The sequence below is a fragment of the Haliaeetus albicilla genome, chromosome 17 (assembly GCF_947461875.1).
Source record: "Haliaeetus albicilla chromosome 17, bHalAlb1.1, whole genome shotgun sequence".
NCBI classification, from domain to species: Eukaryota; Metazoa; Chordata; class Aves; order Accipitriformes; family Accipitridae; genus Haliaeetus; species Haliaeetus albicilla.
Window position 1 is genome coordinate 8,554,789 of NC_091499.1, and position 20,982 is coordinate 8,575,770.

At 38.0% G+C, this 20,982-nt stretch overlaps 1 protein-coding gene across 3 annotated transcripts in view; it reads left to right on the forward strand.

Moving 5' to 3' along the window:
• The window catches only part of BCKDHB (branched chain keto acid dehydrogenase E1 subunit beta), a 131,044-nt gene that overhangs the window by 13,493 nt on the left and 96,569 nt on the right, over window positions 1–20,982 (forward strand). For all 3 annotated transcript variants that reach the window (XM_069804734.1, XM_069804732.1, XM_069804731.1), the window contains exons 4-6: window positions 15,189–15,322; window positions 15,965–16,120; window positions 19,768–19,876. In XM_069804734.1, the coding sequence (XP_069660835.1) occupies window positions 15,189–15,322; window positions 15,965–16,120; window positions 19,768–19,876 (399 nt within the window). The remainder of the gene's footprint in view (window positions 1–15,188; window positions 15,323–15,964; window positions 16,121–19,767; window positions 19,877–20,982) is intronic.

The following is a 20,982-nucleotide window of genomic DNA, read 5'->3' on the forward strand; positions in this document are numbered from 1 at the left end:
CATGGGGTTGTTGTGACCGAAGTGCAGGACCTGGCACTTGGCCTTGTTGAACCTCATACAGTTGGCCTCAGCCTGTCCAGATCCCTCTGTAGAACCTTCCTACCCTCAAGCAGATCAACACTTCCATCCCACTTGGTGTTGTCTGCAAACTTACTGAGGGTGCACTCGATCCTCTGTCACACCACAGCCTGCACTTCTCTTTCATGGCATGTCTTTCTGTTTGTCATCAAGGGGGTCTAGGTGACCGCTTAAGTTAAATTCCTAGTATTTGGATGCCTGATTAGATTACCTTTAAAGTTTTTGAGCTATTGGAAATTATTTTTGGACTGAAAGAGCAGTGTAAATGAGTTGTTTTACTTTTCAGTAGGGAATCCTTGAACAATGCCATTTTAGTTCACTTGCAACTATTTGGAAGTATGGGTAGAATGTGAATACTTTGGATGGTAATTTTTATTTCAAAGATTCTTTCAGTTCCTGGAGGATGCCACTGTGGTGTCTCCCACCAGAAGTGAGTGCTTGTCCAGGGTAGAAGAGACTTGGCCTCAGTTCTGTCCCTCAGCAGTTCTGAACTTACTCCCAGAATTGTTGACTGAGGTATCAAAGCTGATCTCTGTGGAGATGCAGCAGAAATGATTTTGTCAGCAGTTGTTCTTTTGGAATGTTTTGGAATGAATTTGTCTTTTGCTTATGTGATTCATTTGTTGCTGTTTGGGATCCTTGGTGTGATAGCAGAGTGAACAAGAGGAAGATAGGTTTCCTCCTTTCTGTATTAATGTCCCATCACTGGTTGGAGGGTCTTTTACTCATGGCTTTTATTTTTGTCTGTTCTGGTTTCTTTTAGCTGTTCTGTTTGGTCTCTTTTACTGCTCTCTTCCTCTTTTTGTTTGTCAGTGCTTACAGAGGTGTACTGCCCACAGCAGCTTATGGTACTCTCTCATGCAAAGTCAATTAGAACAAAATGCTTTTCATAAGGTTTCTGTGTAACATTGCTAATATGTTCTGGAGTGATGTTTGCTGCCTTTATTAGCAGTGTGGTGTTGACTGTCAGTTTGTGACATGCTTTAGTCCCTAAGTCCTTTTGTATTGTACTGCTCTGCAGCCGGTAATTGCTTCTATTCTGTGCGGACGCCTGATAAAACGAAACTCAGTAGGAACAACTGTGTGTCACTCCTATATGTTGCGTAAAACAAAATCAGTCTCAGGTCACTTCCTTTCAGGTAATTCTGAATTACATACATGGTTAGAGACATTCATACGTGCAGACAGTAGTAAATGAGGGCTAAGCAGCTTCAATTTTTTTTTTCTTCCTTAATTTTTCATAGCTAATGTAGATTTCCTCACATAGAGTAGAAGAGGTGCACATGTAACTTGAAATTTAATTCTCTTCTTGCCGTATTCTGTTCAAGCACGTAGGCTTGTTTTGTAAATAATCCTTCCTGTCCTTTAATATTTTGGTGCAGCTAGAAGCATAGATAAAATTGGTAGGATTTTTTGCTTCTAAACCAAGTTTAAAAAAACCCAAGTGTGAAATAGATGGGGAGCAGATTGTAAACAGTAATTAGTGTCTGTTCAGTTGGTCCAGGATATTTTCTTGCGATTTGGAAAATCATGGAAGAAAAGGAAGAGAAGAGAAGAGATAACACTTTTATTGAATCCTGTGAGGGTGGGGGGAGTTGAATCAAAGATTTCCCCTGTGGAAAATTTCAAACACATCAAAAAGCAAGTGACTGAACTGCATATGAAACCACAGTTATAGCAAGAAAATAACATCCTTATGTCAGGATGACCTAGCCACATTAGCAATCAGCTGGATGCTTTAAAAATGATTTTATTTATCACTTCCATATTTGTTTTCCTCTGCTTTCTGCCTGCCTTACAGATTTAGATCCCTGAAGCACAGGGTATGTTTTGAGACAGATCAGCTGGCAAAGACTGTTCTTAGCCTTCAATGATGGAGATTACCTGGCTTCCCTACACACACAGTCTCAGTGCATGATTATTCTTATGATTTGAAGCTTTTTCTTATTGATCAGTTTTCTCTGGATGCTGGTTGCTGCATCTGAAGGATATAGGCCATCCAAAACTGGACACATTACTCTGGGTCTTACTGAGTAAAACCTGGTTGCTTACAGCTTTCTGGTGATACATCTCATGATAATGCTAGCTTGTCTTGCAGCAATAATGATATTTCCAATGTCTGATCCCCTGTAATCCCTGGTTGTTTTCTGTAGACCTTGTGTCTAAGGTGTAAACACCTGTGTGAGTTTTCAGGGAACACTTCATTCTCAGTAAATGAGTCATTTGTTTATAGTCCAGTAAAATAACTTAGTAGTTTCTGTTTATTTGGCCAGGAGATGGCTGTACCTTGCCATGCCGAAGGGACACCAGCCTTTCTAAAACTGTGGTAGTCATTCTTTGAAGAAAAGTATTTACTTGAACACAGTGTTATTATATAAGCTTGAGCTGTAGAAAACTCCTGAAGGGAAGTTCTGTGTTTAAGTGAAACGCCTATGGGGGAAAACATGGGTGAGAAGACAAGGTTGTCCTGAGGTTGTTATGGTATTTGGAAGTTTCTTGGCTAAGGAGGATTGGATAAGCTAGCAAAGATTGCTTAATGCCCTGATGACTTTTAGTGGCATGAGATAATGGAAGACCCTTTTGAAGCTGAGTTAATAGAGGTAGACAGAGTGTGTTTTAAAAAAAACAAAACCAAACCCCCTAATAATTTGCCTCCAAAATCCCTAAAATACTTTAAAATGTTTATATTGTAAATCTTTTTTGTTAGTGATCTCAGGAAATTGTTTATTGTGAAAGCTTCACAGCATGTTACTGGTGAGGGAGCAGAGGTCTGTCAGTGGAGGTTCTGGATCTGTTCTTGGGGTGCCAAGCATTACAGTGCAAGGGCAAGAACTATGAGAACACAATATGGATAGGCTGGTTGGGGCAGTGCATTAAGGTAGTGTGTTCTGCCTCCTAGAAGTTACTAGTGGTTGGTATTACTTCAACAGGTGGGGAGACACTCTGAGGTTTTTCTGTGAGTTTTTTACCAATAATCATGGGGTCTTTTGTGTGCTTTAAGAACATGGGAATGTGCTATTATAGGGAGGAGAAAAACTCAGCCTAAAGTACCATAAGAAATAAGTGTTAGGGGTTTATTGTATAAACAGATAGATAGAAAATGTTAGTTTGATGGTTCAGAAGCAGACTGCAAGCTTGTTGCTTCCTCTTTTATGTAGGTGCTGGTCCTTCCTAACATATTGCATGTGGTAGAATGAAGTAGTTCAGAATTTTTGACAAGGACTTAAGCTGAGGGTGGAACATGTTATTCAGAGTTAAAAATGACTAGTTGTTGTGTATAGACTGAGTAAAACCTAAGTAGTCTGGAGTTTGGTTATCTTTGTTTCTTTGTGGATGGATTTAAGCGAAGAATTCTGTAGCTTGCTTGCCTGGTTCTTCCAGAGCAGTTTGGCAAGATCTGGCTTTTGTTCTGATTTATATAAATGTCTTTGAACAGTAACATCTGGAGAACGTGTTCCAGACTCATTACACAATAGTACATTTTGTTCATTTTCATCTTAAATAGCCAATTCTTTTTTTAAGATTTACAGTTGGAAAAAAAGAAAAGTTATTTGAGAACTTGATACAGTGTAATATGTCCTTTTACATGGTTTGAATCTGTGGGATAGTGATATAAATCATTCTGTGTCAGAGTAGCTGTGGGGTTGGTTTCTTTTTTATAATTGTTCTGATAGTGTCCCTGGTGTGAAAACAGTATTTTATTTGTTTGGGACTTACTAATATTCATTATGTTTCTTTTCATATGTTGCAAACCTGTTTGAGGGAAAGATAAGGGATATACTTTTAATACAGAACTTGATACTCAGTACAGAGCTTAAGAAAGCTGTTCTAACGAATTTTTAAGATATTTCAAGATATATTGCTGGGCAAAAAGTATGTGCTGCTGAACTTAATAAAAATGGAATTTTCCACTTCAGGAAATACTTTAAGTGAAACATTTAAAAGTAATATTTTAGTAATATAGTGTCAAGGAGAATAAAACTTTATGTATTAAAGACACAAGATGGAACTGATGAGCATAACCAGTATTCGCAGTTGGTGTTAATACCAGGTCTGCAAGCACAGTTCATGTACCTTGTTTTAGATGTCAGTCTTTATGCCTTTACTATCTCTCAGGTGGAATTTAGTGATTCTCAATTTCCTTGGTTAGTCCTGCAATCAGTATGCCCTCTGTTTCATTTGTACTTGTCAAGTGGGACTAATTTAGTATGTCTGCTGTTTTTTCTGCCTCTGAGGTTGGTGATAAGAGTGTGGTAATTATCACCACTTCAGTTTAAGAAGGTGTTGCAGACTTTATTACAGGGACTGAAACACTCAAGAGTTGTTTTGGAAATAATTTGCTAGAAGCCTAAAAGGGTCAAAAAGGTCAAGACTACCACCCCAGTCCAGTCAATTAATTGTCTAAGCAGCTTTGCCACAGAACCACTTTGAGGAGCAGGTTATTTTTAATTTAATTGATGCAGAGCCATCTTGCAGTGTCCAGGCTGACATAACATGCTAGTCATTTATTGGAAAAGATCTCCTTTCTTTTTAATTTGTACAAACATTAAATCCTCAAAACCTGGTAAGGAGTTTTCACACTTGTATGGAAGCACCAAGTATAGATCAATTTTATTGATTTTTCTCATGCACATGTGTGGTGGGTTGACCCTGGCTGCACACATGGTGCCCACCAAAGCTGCTCTATCACTCCCCACCTCAGCTGGACAGGGGAGAGGAAATGTATATCCCCACACCCCTCTCTTCTTCCTGGGCTGAACTTCACTCCTAATTTTTCACTACCTCCTCCCCACCAGCAGGGCTGGGGGATGGGGAATGGGGTTGGGGTCAGTTCACCACATGTTGTCTCTGCCGCTCCTTCCTCCTCAGGGGCAGGACTCCTCAAACTCTTCCCCTGCTCCAGCGTGGGGTCCCTGCCATGGGAGACAGTCCTCCATGAACTTCTCCAACATGGGTCCTTCCCATGGGCTGCAGTTCCGCACTGGAGCAGTTTGTGAAGGTCCCTTCCCTGGGCTGCAGTCCTTCAGGCACAGCCTGCTCCAGCATGGGTCCCCCATGGGGTCACAAGTCCTCCCAGAAAACCTGCTCCAGCGTGGGCTCCTCTCTCCATGGGGCCACAGGTCCTGCCAGGAGCCTGCTCCAGCGTGGGCTTCCCACGGGGTCACAGCCTCCTTTGGGCATCTCTCTGCTCTGGCGTGGGGTCCTCTCTCCCCAGGCTGCAGGTGGAGATCTGCTGCCCCGTGGACCTCCCTGGGCTGCAGGGGGACAGCCTGCCTCACCATGGTCTTCATCACCACGGGCTGCAGGGGGATCTCAGCTCTGGCGCCTGGAGCACCTCCTGCCCTCCTTCTGCACTGACCTGGGGGTCTGCAGGGCTGGTGCTCTCACATCTCACTCCTCTCTCTGGCTGCAGTTTCTGTTGTGCAGCAGTTTTTCCCCCTGTCTAAATCTGTTCTCCCAGAGGCGCTACCCCCATCGCTGATGGGCTCGGCCTTGGCCAGCGGTGGGTCCGTCCTGGAGCCAGCTGGTGTTGGCTCTGTCAGACATGGGGGAAGCTTCCAGCAGCTTCTCACAGAATCTGCCCCTGTAGCCCCTCCCCGCTACCAAAATCTTGCTCCCCAAACACAATACAACATGCTTTACATTATCAAGGGCCAGACATGGTTACAAGTGAGACTCATAAAATGTATTTCATTACTGCAGATCACTGGTCATTCAGCACTTTGTACCTGAGTACTTCTTTAGCAGCATTAAATCCTTGCTGTTGTGTTGAGAATAGTTGCTTCACAAGTTAGGGTAGAACCAGCATGCTTTCAAATTTACTATAAAGTATTCCTACACTACTGATACTGAGGAGTGTAAGAGACAGTGCCTTGTATTTGGCACAGTATTGCTTATTCCTTGGTTTGTCATCCAGATAGTGTACCCAGTCTATTACAGCAGAATTTTCATTAACATGTTGCAGCACTTAGCTTTGGTAACTGTTGTGTATTTTCCTCTTGGATCTTTTGTCATGTCATGTAATGTTGCGCATAGTCTGAAGATGCATGGAACTGACCTAAGCAGCTTAAATAAAGCTGATATATTATCCCTTGGTTATACCTGCATGTAAGTGTTTGGTAGATGTCAATTTTAGAGCGTATTTTTGCAAGTGAGTGTTCTGTCATCTGGTATAGCTTTGCACATCTAGCTTTATAGTCAGTTATGCTTTTTTGCAAGTGTGCTTCTCACAGCAAAATTTTTTGTGGTTGAGCAAGGAATGTTATTAATCATAGCTGGAGGAACACTTGAATGCCTTGGTGCAGTTAGGCATCGTGCTTTTTTTCTTTAGGCTGATACAACTGGGTATATGAGCCAGATGATCAGAAGGAATTCGATGTGGACTGGGCTACCTGCATAGTCATCAGTAAAACAGAAATTCTGGTGAGCAAATCTGCCACTTTGATGTGAGCTGCTTATTTAATATTTTTCTAACAATGTGGAGCTGAATCAGTACTATTTTATCAATGTCATGAAATGCTTCCATCAGCAGGACAGGTACAGACTTAAGAAGTTTGGGCAGTCAGCATGTAACCCTTCTTTGGGCTGTTAATGAATCATAAAATAATAAGGGTTGGAAGGAAAAGACCTTGAAGGTCATCTCGTCCAAACCAGTACTCAACATAGAGCCAGTTTAGGTTGGTTGTGGTCTTGTCCAGGTGAGTTTTGAATATGTCCAGGGAAGGAGCTCGTACAACTTCTCTGAGCAGATTGTTCCAGCATTTGACTACTGTCATAGTGAGGTTTTTTCCTCTTATATAATCAATTTCCCTTTTTGTGTTGTTCTTTCACCTGTCAGTGTGTACCTGGAAAGAATCTGATCTTCCCCCTGCTTATACTACTGCTTGGCTGCTTTTTCATCATGGAAGGATTAAATGACATGCAAGTTTACCAGCATTCAAAGCTATGCCAGAGCTTTGCATTAGCCTCTCCTGATCCCTCCTGTTCCCATTTCTTCCCTGAGAAAGGGAGATCATTAGATAATATGTTTTAATGTTTATGCTTTAGCTTTTGGTGGAATGCTACTTTGTCACAAATGACAGGAAATCTGAAGTGAGGGAGAGGGCCAGAAAAGCAGGTTTTCCCTATTTGATTTAGGAAGGTAGAGCTGTTTATAAATAAATTTTCCTAGCTCCTCCTTCATCCGGAGGGCTGTAAGACTGACAGTTGAGTAAATGCTTAATGTTATGTTCATGCTCTAAACAACAATTTAAGAATTTACTAAGTTTTACTAGAAAGCAAGTTTCCTTTCCTTCCAAACCTGCAATTCAGTAACTGCGCAGATTTATAAGTATTTGTAGATAATTGAGGAGGTTGCTCCCCATCCATGGTAACATTTTTCTTTGTACTTCAGCAGTTCTCCTGACTCTGGTATTGTTTAGGGTCTTTGAGAGTGAGGATTAAATGAAAAAGCAATAAACATGCTCTTCTCCTAAGGAAATCTTGGGAGAGAGGAGGTGAAAGTACAGTTTGGATCTATGGAGCTCTTGGAAAAAATCACTGTCTTGAGTAAGAGAATGATGTGTTGAGAACACTTTGAACTAGAACTGCTAGTTCAAATATTCATGTCTATTCAAATGTATGAATGCCTTGGAATTAGTGACTGGGGGAGACTTCAAAGGAAAACTTACCCTTCAGCTGTTTTTAATTTCCAATTTACTTGAAGTACTCTTCAGAAGTGTTGGTTATGTCAGTGGAATAAATGATAAGCTTGTGAGGAATTCCTGTTCTTACCAGTTACCTGTCAGAACAGGTGTCCTTTTCTTTGGGCAATACTGTGGTGATTAGTCCTTCAGAAGTATTCATTTTTTTTGTGCAAGTGATTTTATTTTTTTTTCCCTCTCAAATGGAGCTTAATTAAGACTCCTGTAAACAAATGAAACCAAGTTAGAAAGACTTATCTGTCATTTGACCTTTATAAATCTTCTGTCTAGAATAAGAAGTCGAGTCTTTCGTTAGAGTAGAGCGTAATAGTGGATTTTGCAGCAGCAGAAGAGGAAGCAGCTAATTTAGTTTAGTGCATGCAAATCTCTATTCTGACCTTGTTCTTGGTCGCTCGCAGATTTCTGAAGTACGTTTTTTTTACTAATTTATGTGTCTTATTGCCATTGTGTGACTTTCTGGAATATTTAAGGAACAAGTAATGGCAATATTTGCTAATTAATCAAAATTTGAATGATTTTTTCATTCAGGGTAACTAAATGTTGAAATTCTTTTGAAAGCATAGGCTGCGTGTACACAGTGATATTTGTGTGTGTGGATTTATGTGTTTATCAACACAACTCATCATGCTTGAGACCTCACAGTGACTTAAATGGGGGCTGAGACCTGGCTGCCATGTAGTTGGCCGAGTCCTTGAAGCCTGCTGTGAATGTCTGGGCACACACAAATGTTCTTGGCCCAGTCTGTGCAACTCCTGTAGGATACAGCATTGGGGAAGAACAGAAGAGGAGTAAAGCTCAATTCTGTAAATTGTATTATTCTACACACAGTAGGTGAAATTCATCATAAGAAGTTATGGGCTACTTGCGTATGAAATCCTTTTCATATGATTACTTTTCATCTGTTACGTAGGTGAAATGATCTATTTTAACATGGGCAGCTCTGGGAAAAGCAGCTCTTTAAAATGGCACGGCATGTTAGTGTGCAAGGATTCAAGATTGAGAGGTAAACCACATCTCTGTGCTTGTGAAACTGAAGCCCTGCTTTGGACAAGTAAATTTGAAATTTGCATATTCACCTGGAAAGCTGATGTGCTTTTACTGGCATTCGCTATAGAGGACAAGTGCCCATCACACACCCTTTCTTAAAGCTGAAGAACTGCAATTAGGATATCAATAGAAGTAGTTGTACAACAAATTGATTAAAATTAATAAGAAATTACTAGAACTGTTTTGTGTTCAACCGGGAGCTCTAAAAGAGCTGAGTATGAATTTACCAAACCACTAGCTGTGATGCCTGCCCTCTCATAGTATCAGAGAAATGGAAGATAGCAAGTGTCACCAGTTGTAAAACAGGGCTTAAAAGGGATTGTGGGACCAAGAAAGTCTGAATGCTGGATAGATTGTGTTAAATTATGTTAAGGAGTAGAATTAGTAGACTTATGTAGATGTACATCTACATAAAATCCTAGATACTCTAGGATTAGAACAGGTCTTTAGAGGCAGGACTGATTTGAAATCAGTCATTTCCATTTGAATTTTCTACATGAAGTCCCTAGTGAGTAGCAAAGAAGCTAACCTGCTGACACTTCCTTTTCTCTCCGGTCCTCTGTTTCTCCATGTGCATCCATGATTGTTGCAGTTGAGGACAGAATATATTTAGCTTGTTGGACTCTTCTATTTGACTTCTAATGGATGTTTTAAATGGAAGTTAATGAGATCAATGGGGACAAATAAAATTCTGTCCAGGTACATTGTTAATACTACTCAGTGCTGACATCTTTTAAGATGCCTTTTTCAACACAAGTGATGTAGAAGTATCTTAAAACAAAACATCCTCCTTTGACTAAATCACCGGCAGAACTCCTTAAACCACTCAAATCAGCCAATGTAGGATCTTAGAGTGATGTGAAATTACTTAGAGTTGGAGCCTTGGGTGGTGTGTTAACGTTATAGGAGATTTGATATTGTTTGAATATCTCATCTTTGAAGTTAAATTAAGACAGGAACAAGTTTCATTGCAGATACTGAAATCTGAAATACTTTTTTCCTGACAGCTTGGAACAAATAACGATGAAGCAGGCCAAAACATTAATGCACAATAATCAACTACATGTGTCTGTAAACATGTTCTGTTAGGTTGCTATGAAACTTTTTATTCTTGGAGGATGAGAAGATGACTGTAAGACAGCCTTAAAGCTGTTGCCCCTTAGAGGGTCAGTGGTAATTTGAACATTTGTTGGGTACTTAACTCTTTGTTCTGAAAATCACAAAGATCAATCTTTTTTTCTTTAAGTAAAAATAGATCAGGGGAGGATGAAGTAATTTTTTAAAAATTTTTTAATCAAATACTCTTTCCTTAATGTTTTTAATCTTTTCAGATTTACCTTGTTAGGCAACACTTCTAGTGTATTTATTCACTTGCTCAACATGCATCTAATCTTCTTCCTGAGTTATTGGGAAGGAGAGATGAGAAGAATCATCCTTTTTTCACATAGCCCTGTTTGCCATATTGCTTCCCTCACTACTTGGAAAAGGGCACCAACCTGTTCAGATGGCTGAAACTAGGGATGTTTGTAAAGCCAGGCAGGTTAATTGAAATGGACACCAGCATAATGTCTTTAGTCAGAGACTGACGCACCAGGTTTCAGATAACATAGAGGTACTACTTTTACCTGGAGTGACAAGTCAGCTCCTGGAGTTTGTGATAGCTTGTTTTGAGCTGAGTGGCTGATGCAAGTAATAGGAGAAGAGTACATTTTAGGAAATGTTTCATCATTGATGTGGAAATGAAATATGGAAAGACAAAATATCTCTGGATTATTTGTCTGCTTCAGTCAGATTTCAGCTGAGACCTGACTTGGGCGGTTTGCAAAGGATGGTGTGAATGGCTGTTTATCAAAGTTGACTTCCGTTTCACATTTTGAAACAAATGTAAAAAAATAAAATGTTAAATAAAAATAGATAAAAATGCATAGGCTTAATGCTTTTAAATGTTCAGTGTTTGAATATTTTGTGTTAGTTTTAGTAATGATTTTCATATTGTATCAATAGAAATAGGAGGTTAAAACCATGCCATACAATTTTTAATGTTCAGGGAAATGAATACATTTGTTTTATCCTAATGATGCATATATCTTCTTGCCTTAAAGGGCTAGATTTTATAAAGAAAACCCTAACCCTTGAAACTCTATCCAAGGCTCGTTTTTCCATCTAATGAATAGTAAAGTGCTTTAGGTTTTGCTTCTAAAGGATCAGTATTATAGTTTTAAATGTACAATCAAAACCATTCCTGAGTAATGAATCTCATTCTGTGACAGTTACTCGGCTCTTTCTTTCCTGTTTTAAGCCACAGTACTTCAGGATTATGCCTTTAGTTCTGAAAGTCCAAATCAGGTGCTTCAAGCTGTTCATGTTATAGCAGTCATGTTGTATTTCACATCTGCTGTTATTGATTCTCACTTCATTTATTTCATCATATTCCACTGATAGCAGCATGCTGCCTCTGATTTAATATCTCAGTGGTATTTCGGCAGTTTTATTAGGATGTATTTTATATTTTGAATCATAGAAGTGCACACTAGTGTGGTGGATCTAACATGCTTTTAAAGTCATTCACCTACCCTAGATTGATATTAAAGAATTAATTTTGAAGTTTTTATCAATTATTAGTTAAAAGCTCATTTTACAGGATTGTTCAAATACATATCAATTTTTGTGTGGTGATATAAAATTATTTATGGAACCAATGTGTTAGGCTATTTCAGTATACTCTGAAAAATCTGTTAATAAGATTAGGTAAGCTTAGTATGATCTGACTTCTGGGCACTTCTCAACAATCTGGGTTTTTTTGGTCTGCTCAGACATTAGTCTATGTAGGCTACGTGGCAGAGTTTTTAAAGCAGACCTACCTGCATTTCAGTAAATTGGTATATGTTAGAATAGAAATTCACAAAGAAAAAAATGCCAATTGAATATTTTTATTTCAATATGAAACTGCTATATTTTGAAATTTACTGTGAATTTAACATTTTTTTTCTTCAGTCTCTTCTGTAGTCTTATTTTTTCAGTGTTTTCTTTGCTGGCTATGTCCTTTATCAAAATATCACGTAAGCAAGTGAAGTGAAATACATTGATCTGCCAAGGGACTTTTAAGAAGCAGGAAAGTGTAATATGTCTTGGTATGTTCATACATTTTTAGTTTATTAAAATAGGAGTTGTTTTAAATGAAATTAAAAAATTTAAATGCATCAGTGAAAGAGAAGGGAAACAAGATGTCTAATTCATGGTACCCTAGATTAAATGAAAAAAGAGGGAAGGGGATGTTTGCCATGTGTTTATAGTGTTACAGATGGATATGGGTACAGGGACAGCTCTTGTGGTTGCATCTGAAGCAGCGCTTCCCCACCTTCACAGGTGGTGGTGAGGCCTGGGGCAACTACACATTTGCGTAGGTGGTTTATGCTTCTCTTTCCTTGACTGTGATGCCTGTCAGTGGAGGGAGCACACCAGAGGATGCTGTATAGCTTGGGAACTGAGATTGCAGCCATCCTTCAGGGATGAGAACAATTTACACAGTATACACTCTCTAGGTTCAAAAATAATCTTGCATTCCCCTTGTTATAGAAGTTCTTTCATCTTTCCATGGCATTATTTTCCTTCTTCATCCTATGGATTAGTTTACTGATCTATTTACTCTGTAGAAGTGGGACTAAATAGCCCTGAAAGCCAAAGTTTCTTATTCTGCATGGGAGAAGCATGGTACTGATGTGACTGAAATATCCCCCTTTTGTCAGCTCTTAAGGGAAGAGATGATTCCTGCGTGAAGCTTTTTGAACTGACTTTTAGTTCTTGGCAGTAAAGCCAAGACACAATTGACGTCTGTCAGAAGTGAGTATAACTTAATTATGAAGACAATAAAAACAAGTTACATATTCAATAAATATCTTGCCCAGTTCTGGGTTTCCCAGAGCATTCTGTCTTTCTGCTACTCAGAATGAAAATCTTTCAGGGCTGGGGCTGTTTTTATGTAGTGACATTGCCAGGCACATTGGTAGTACTAATTAAGAAAGAATAGAAATATGCAGACTAGTAGTGTTACTGCAGCACGCTGGTAAAATAAACGCCCGGCAATAATAAATGGCAGCGCTATGAAGTTACTACCATTCTCACTTCCTATGCCATTTTCAGTCTGAACAACTTTTAAGCACAGTAACTGCAGAGATTATTATTTTTCTTCCAAGAGATATGAAGCAAAGTACAGATGACCCACATCTGGAAATTACTGAGATCAGCTTGCTCATATACCTTGGAAATGAGAGCTAGCAGGTTTTTCTACTTGTAAAATGTTCTCTCATCTGCAAGGTACTTCACTGTGATTCAGAGCTGGTCGGGGTAATACTGGGTGTGTTTGAAATCCAGACAACAAAACCCCACTTTCTTTCAAAAGCTATGCAATAATTTTGTTAATCTGGAATTCACTGTTAATTACTGAGCTAGCAGTGGTAACATTGGTATCTCCAGTGTCAACAGCAGGACTTATAAGTCATAAGAATTTAAAAATGTTTCTTGGTAATTTGTTTCTAAACAAGAAGGAGCCCAATGTGCATGTATTTTAAAAGTACTGTAAGTCTCCAGGATTTTTGTTTCAAACACTGATTTATAAGAAATGGGTAGAAGTCACGGAAGTTTGGAATGACCAATTTGAGAAAATGGTGCTTCCCCTCAAAAAGGTGATCTTTAAGGTGGTTGAAAACGTTTCCTCTGTCCTGTATGCAAAATCGTGGGGTGTCCTGCAGTTGTGGTAGCCCTTTGGATTTGTGTTGGCTTGTGTAGCCTCACTGACAACACCAACGTTGTATCATTCGATGGCATTTTTTTTCACTTGCCTTAAATGAATGGTGTCTTAGTCATGTTCCTTGTAGAGGGAGAAGAGAGGAAGGCAGAGGGAGAGCCAAAACCTAATTACTGATGTATCAATAAAAAATCCCTCCCAAACAAACAAACAAACAAAACCCCAAATCAAAAAACCAACCCAAAACAAAGTAACCCTTGAAGCATGAGATTCAAAACACCAGGTGAAGCATATGGACAGGGTACAAGCAATGACAGTGCTGTGCTGGGTGATGTGTGAAGATGAAAGACACGTACTTGAAAGATATGTATTAACATGCCTCCCTTTACTGTATTGTAAATACAGCTGTGGGCAATGGTTCTGCTCTTATCCCTTTAAAACCTTTTGTTAGCTTCCCTTCCTCTAGTTTAACTTGCAGCTATTGAAATTAGGAGTCTTCATAGTAACAACTCTCCTAATTATTTATTAATTGATTAGTTTAGTCTTTCTTTTTAGTAATTTATTTGGTGGTTATTTAGTTATTGCTTAATTTATTTCATGGCCATTGGTGTGCACTGCGCTCACTTTTTTCTATCCAGTTTGAAGTCTTGGCATATTCATGCATGACAGACTCCTATAGAAACCTACTGTTTATTTCCCAATGTTCTAAAGGGAAAATTTATTAGCATAACTAGGTTTTCCTGTTGATCTGCTGAGGGAGTGCGGTACTGCTGGCAAATATTGTAAATATGCCTTATACAGGTTATTGTAGTGGCGTTTCATCTCCCTCGCCCTCCTTGTTTTTAATTCCATGAACTGAACAATTTTGCCTTCAGCCATCTATTAGATTGATGCATATTTGGAATCTGAAATTACTGTGGCACAGAAATATGTCAGAGCTAAAATGACCTTTTGCACTCCCATAGGGAAGACAAAGCCCGAAATATTTGATTTCCAGTTTTGTGCCTCCAACAGCAGGAACAGCTTCTTTTTCTCTTGCCTTGGAGACAAACCAAATTCTTTAGTAAGTGCAGCCTTACCTTATGAAAGAAGAGTGGTAAGACTGGGCACTGCTTATGGGGAGTGTGGGCAAGAGGCAGTGTACTTTCATACAGATGCTCTCGTAGATCCATCTGCCTTTGAGTATGGACAATTAGTTTTGACTGTCAAAAAAAAAAAAGTAGTAACAATACTTTTCTGCATTGTAACTTTTTAAAATGCTTAAGTATTCTTTACTCCTCCCATATAAGCATGAGGGGTATGCATGCTTATCTGTATATACATCAGAACAAATTATTTTCCTTGAAGTGTTAAGAACATTGTAAGTTACGGAAACTGTTCTTATTTTTCATTTTGTTTCTCCTTGTCTTCCCCTCTTATAAATTAAAGTGAAAGTATCTTTACCTGTAATGGATGTTTATTGTTCCTACACCAAAAAAAGCCCATCTAAAAAGCCGTATACTTAATTGCAGGTGACTTGCTTATAACTGGAATATTTCTGGGGTTATGTTTTCCACTTAGAGCTGGTGTGTTAAAGGAATTGTGCATGTGTTTTTTTTGTGTGGTTTTTTTTATAGGTAAAGATAGAGTTTTCAACACCCCCTTGTGTGAACAAGGAATTGTTGGCTTTGGTATTGGAGTTGCTGTCACAGGTGCTACAGCCATTGCAGAAATTCAGTTTGCAGATTACATTTTTCCAGCATTTGATCAGGTTAGTACTAATAAATTTGAGAGAAGAAATCTTATGACTTGTTAAATTACTCGTCTGTTAGCATTAATGCTTGGTTGGAATATGTAATTTTTGCAAATATATCCACAGCTGTATTACTAATATTAATGCATGCTTTAAGTAAACAGGAAAGTACCAAGGCCAGTTTGAAGGCTCATTAAATAATGGAAATTAAAGATGTGGTTTGAAGCAAATGTCTTTTTGTTTGTTTTTATTTCTGGTTTTGTGGCTGTGTTGGCTTCAGCAGCCTTAAATTCCTCAGCTGTGTCTTCCCTACACCATCTCTCACTTCTCTATGCTGCTGCAGCCAGCCATGTGTCCACAGGACAAACTACAGATTTGAACTGGGCTGATTGACAGTATGGGAATGGGGAAACAACTGGGTTATATGGCTACTCCTGAGGCCTAAGCATCTAACTTGAACGCACTACATTATTGCTTCATTTCCCTTGGAAAATGTTTGCCTTTCCACTGATTTACAAGATTCTTTTACTTCTAATTTGGTCCTCTGAATCCCATGCATGGTGCAGATGATGTACTTACATCTCATGTATTGTAGAAGCTTAATGATGCATAACTAAAGGTATTGGACTGAATGTTACTTTTGTATATAAATCTTTCCAGATTGTTAACGAAGCAGCAAAATATCGTTACCGCTCTGGAGATCTGTTTGATTGTGGAAACCTCACCATCAGAGCCCCCTGGGGCTGTGTGGGTCATGGTGCACTGTATCATTCTCAAAGTCCAGAAGCTTTTTTTGCTCACTGTCCAGGAATAAAGGTACAGTAACTCTTATTTTATGAAGATTGATCTTGTTTGTTTGTTTTTTAATGGACCTGACTAACAATGAGTCTGTTGTCTGCACGTGGTCCTGGGCAACTGGCTCTAGGTGGCTCTGCTTGAGCAGAGGCATTGGACCAGATGACTGCTGGAGGACCCTGCCAACCTCATCTGTTCTGTGATTCTCTGAATGATAACTTTAAGCAAGCTTTCTGCGTGAGACGGTGGCATCCCTTGAAGCTAAGATTCCTAGCGCTTAGATGGATAACTCCTGGAGAAGAGGGAGGGGTGGGATCTAGTCATCTCAGATTGAGAACACTTTTTGCCAGCTCTCCATTTGTTTTCTGAGTAAATTTTTGTCTATGGACTTGTACTTCTGGGTTAACTGGCATCCAGTCCATTGAGAAATGACTCATAGCTTGATTAATGTGGAAGACTTAAGCAAAACCAGTATTTGCATGCTGAAGACACATGTTCACTGTTTATCTGTTGTTTAAACTACTGTCTATACATGATTTTGGTGTTCTAAAACTTCAGCTATTACTCATTACTCCCTGTGGGAGGCCATAGCCATTTCTCATATTTGTTTCTCTTTACTTAAATAAAAAAAAATCTTGTAGTATTCACATTTTATTTCATGATATTTGAGAAACAGAATGCATTTTTGTCTTTGGGTGTTCTTTATGATCTTTGAGATGTTCCTATTCTGAACTTGAAAATATTTCCTGATATAGACGAAAGCAACCTGCAAAGTGTTTTGCCATGTAATTGAATCAGTTTCTTGAGCTTGTTTAAAAACTAGAGTAGTTTATTATCATATGGAAGCACAAGATAACTTATTATTAAGATACTGATGCCAGGTCTAGCTAATTTATGCTGATCTTGTTGATCAATCTCAAATCTTTACATACTGAACCAAGTGCTGAGATTTAGTGGTCCACTCTGGTGGTTAAAACTTTCTAATTCATAGCAACCTAGTACTATTGTGCTTTGTCCTCTGAGTAAGTTTAGTAAGTCAGAATTTAATTTAATCACTCCAGTTAATTTTATTTCTTTTCTCTCATCTCTGATCTTTCTTCTTCTTGTTTTTTCCCTTTCTTTCACTTTTCCTTGGGTAAAGTGCTAAAATAGGTTGCTACCAGTAACAGCTGTCATCTCAGTTAAAGGTAAAGGGCATGCTAAATTCTGTGGAACTGATGAAACAATATACTGGTTTTTGATGCACAGAGAAGTATTTTAGACTTCATCTTCTGAATTCTGTATCTTTGTGGAAACAATGTTGCTCCTTTAATATTTTTTTGCAAAGCTATTCATTAATGCAGTTAATAATGCTTAAGGCTTTACCTTTCAGGTTGCAGGTCTTTTATTGGATGAACCCAAACCTAGCCCTTAACATACGAATCAAAAAATGCAAATGAACTTGTGGTTTAGACTCATTTGCAGAAGTCCCATATCTATGCATATTTTCTTTAAATTAGAAGAGGAAAGGCCATGTATTACAAGCTGGTAAAGGTAGGATTGATCTTTGGGGAGAGTAGTTTTCAGAACTGCCCTCTTACTAAACTCTGCGGCATGTTCCTGACAAGATTTTTATTTTGTGTTTTTTTTCTTAAGTGAAGGTTTGGATTTCCCAAGCAAAAGAGGCTTTGTACATCTTTGGCTGTTCAGGGGAAGGATTGTAATCATTAGTACTTGAGGCTTGTTGGTGTGACGAGGACATTGCTAGATGATTCTATCTTTTGTCTACTATTGTGAGGGTGTATGTCTTAATGGATCAGACTGTCTCCAAAATTACTGTATTGACTCTCTCTATTCCATTGTAAGACTGCTCCAGAATATTTGTCATCATGGCTAGAAGGTTTCTTTTAATTTCCAGCCTAAATTTGTTCCTGACTAACTTGCATATTTAACTTATCCTGTCCTTCATTTTCACTTTCATATACTGAGAGAACAATTGTTTCCCCTTTAGTCTTTGTTTTCTTAGACTAAACAAATCAAACTATCAAAGAGATGTTAACATTTTCTGGAGCTCTTTTGGCACCTGTTTAATTAATTTTCTTTCAAAACAGTTGATATTGTCATGAAGTATTCCAGCTGAGTTTCTAGCAGTGATTTTTGCAATAGCACTAACACTTCCTTGGCTACATTATGCTTTTTTGGGGGCTGTACTGCATAGTGTCCTATAGTCATCCTTTGAGTAGATAATAAATTCAGATCTGAATTTCTACTGCTGAGTTCTAAATTTATAAAAAAAAGTAGTCCTTACATACTGAAAAGTCACACATTTATTGTTCAGTGTACTTTTGCTTTCGTCAGTTATGTCCTCAATGTGAACTAGGTCTTTTGGTATCATCCTCTGTGGTGGTAGCGACTCTCAGCTTTTGAATAGTTTTCATTGCCATGTTCTGACTTAACATTGTAAATGAATAAGGTAAATAAAGTCTGTCCTAAAAATGATCCCTAAGGAGCATTCATCAGTTGGGTAATTTCCCATGTGTCTGTTACCAAATGCTTTGTTGAAATATTAATAGACTGCTTTTTCCTTCTTTATAAAAATCACTTACCAAGTTAATTTGATGCGGTAGCAGATTTAGGTTGCATTTTGACTCTTTTTTTATTACTTTTATATAATTAAATGTTCTTACTTTCAAAAATTATTTGAAGCCTTGGAAACTCCTGGAGACAATAAGTTAACATGTCTGTAGTTACATGGATTTTTTTTTCTTTTTTTTTTTTTCTTTAAACAAGTGCTACAGCTAATGTTTTCAGTCAGAGGGGGCCACTTCTAACTTCACAGCTATAAAAATGTTTGCTAGTAGACTTCACGCTGCATGTGCCGGCTCTTTGAGCTCTCTGGGATGTAAATGAGCTTGTCCTTCTGATTTGAGGGAATTGATCTCAGGTTCTATTTTCATTTAAACTGTGATAATTTGGTAATTTTCTGTTCATAATCAGCATTCTCTTGGATCATCCAAAATTAACTCTTCTGTTGGCAAAGCAGTTATACTTTTTCCTTGCAAGTATTCAGATTACACCTGGAGGCCTTACTTAGTTTTGTCTTTGCTTGATAGTAGTTTCAGGTATTTTTTGGTATTTGTTTGTTTCCGAGATGAACAAATTTCAGGCTTCCACCATAAGAAAAGGAAGTAAACTTTAAATAGCTATTTTTGTGTTTAGTCTTCAAAACTTACTGGACTAAGTCCAAATACCTTCCAGGCCTGCTCTGATGAATCTTTACCCAAATAACTGAGAATCACTCAGCTGTATTTTTTTTGTCATACATCTATATTAATTTTACTAAACTAACATGTAAATTTTTTTTTAAATCTGATTGACTTTCTTCTGTTCTTTCTACCTCAAAATGTTATTGTTAGGGTGTTATTTCTACCTTATCAGATGGGAGTCCAATAGTATTTAAATCATGGTGTAGAAGGGAATTATTCAAGCCTCATCAATGAACAAAATAAAATTCAAAATTTGGAGCGTGTGTTAGTAATGTAGGACTGATGTTAATTCACCTTGTAAAAACTAGTCAATCTGTACGTAGGCTTATTTAAAGCAAATAATTGCTTGGTTTTGAATATTAATTGAGGAAGCTTGCAGCAGAATTGCAGTTTAAATAAACTATTTTAAAAATGTTTTTACAGATTGTAATTCCAAGGAGTCCTCTTCAGGCCAAAGGACTGCTGCTGTCTTGCATAGAGGACAAAAATCCATGCATATTCTTTGAACCTAAAATACTTTACAGAGCTGCAGGTAAAGACTCATATGCTATATTTTCCAATAAAGCAACACTGTTTTGGGGTTGGTTTGGTTTTTGGTTTTTTTTTTTGGTTTTGGTTTTTGGGGTTTTTTTTTTTTGCACATGTATGTTGATAGTCACAGTTAAAACAATACTGTAGCAGAAGTATTGACTTGTTTTGTCTCTAGCTATGTTTGGAGGTTGTGTTTTTAGAGGAATTGTGAAAACTGAGTAAGATCTCTAAATTTGGCTGCAAAGATAAATGAACAATTACAGTCCGAGTCATGCTCAGTTAACTTTGGAAGTGGAATGCTTTGTACAGTCTTGGGTTAAAAAAAAATAAAAATAAAAAAATAGAGCTGAGAGGCATCATCCTTTATCAAATTGCAATATAAATTTGACAGAAGTTGAACTGCTTTCTCTTTGATAACTCTAGATACTAAAATAAGTTTCCAGATCAGTTTTTATTTTTCCAAAAGAACTGAACATCACCATCACCATTTCCCCAAAGTTAAAATTTCCTTGAAGTGCTTTCATTTCTAAAAATCTTGAAAATCTGCCCTCTTAGACTTTAATCTTATGTGGAAGGAAGTGTGATTCCCTATACTTCTTTCATTTGTTTTAGTCATAGTGAACTTTTTGGTTCAAAGAAGTTTTAACAGCTATCATGATGCATAACATAGAAGAACAGAGTAATTTGAAGATGATAGTGCTTGACTTAGTTGTAAAAAAAATTAGCTTGTTACTTCTTTGGACTAGAGAAACTGGACTGAGAACAGATAATGGATGAAAACAAAATTTGCATGTGGAGATAGGCAGAGTGATTGGGTGAGCAACTGATAAAATTGAACTCAAGCCATCACTTACCTTCAGCATTTCTATGTCATACAGCTTTATATACCAACTATGCTTGAATCCAGCAATGCAGTTTATAAGTTGATTCTGTGTGTGGACTGAAGTTGAGCAAAGGACAAAATGTTTGTATTTCACTTTGGACCTTTTAACAGCACTTTTCTATCAGTGCATCCATTTTGTTAGTAAATTTATCCTCTTCCTAGAGGAGAGAACCAAAAAATAACAAGGGAAAGATTTAGAAAGCGGACATCAAAGCTACAAAAAA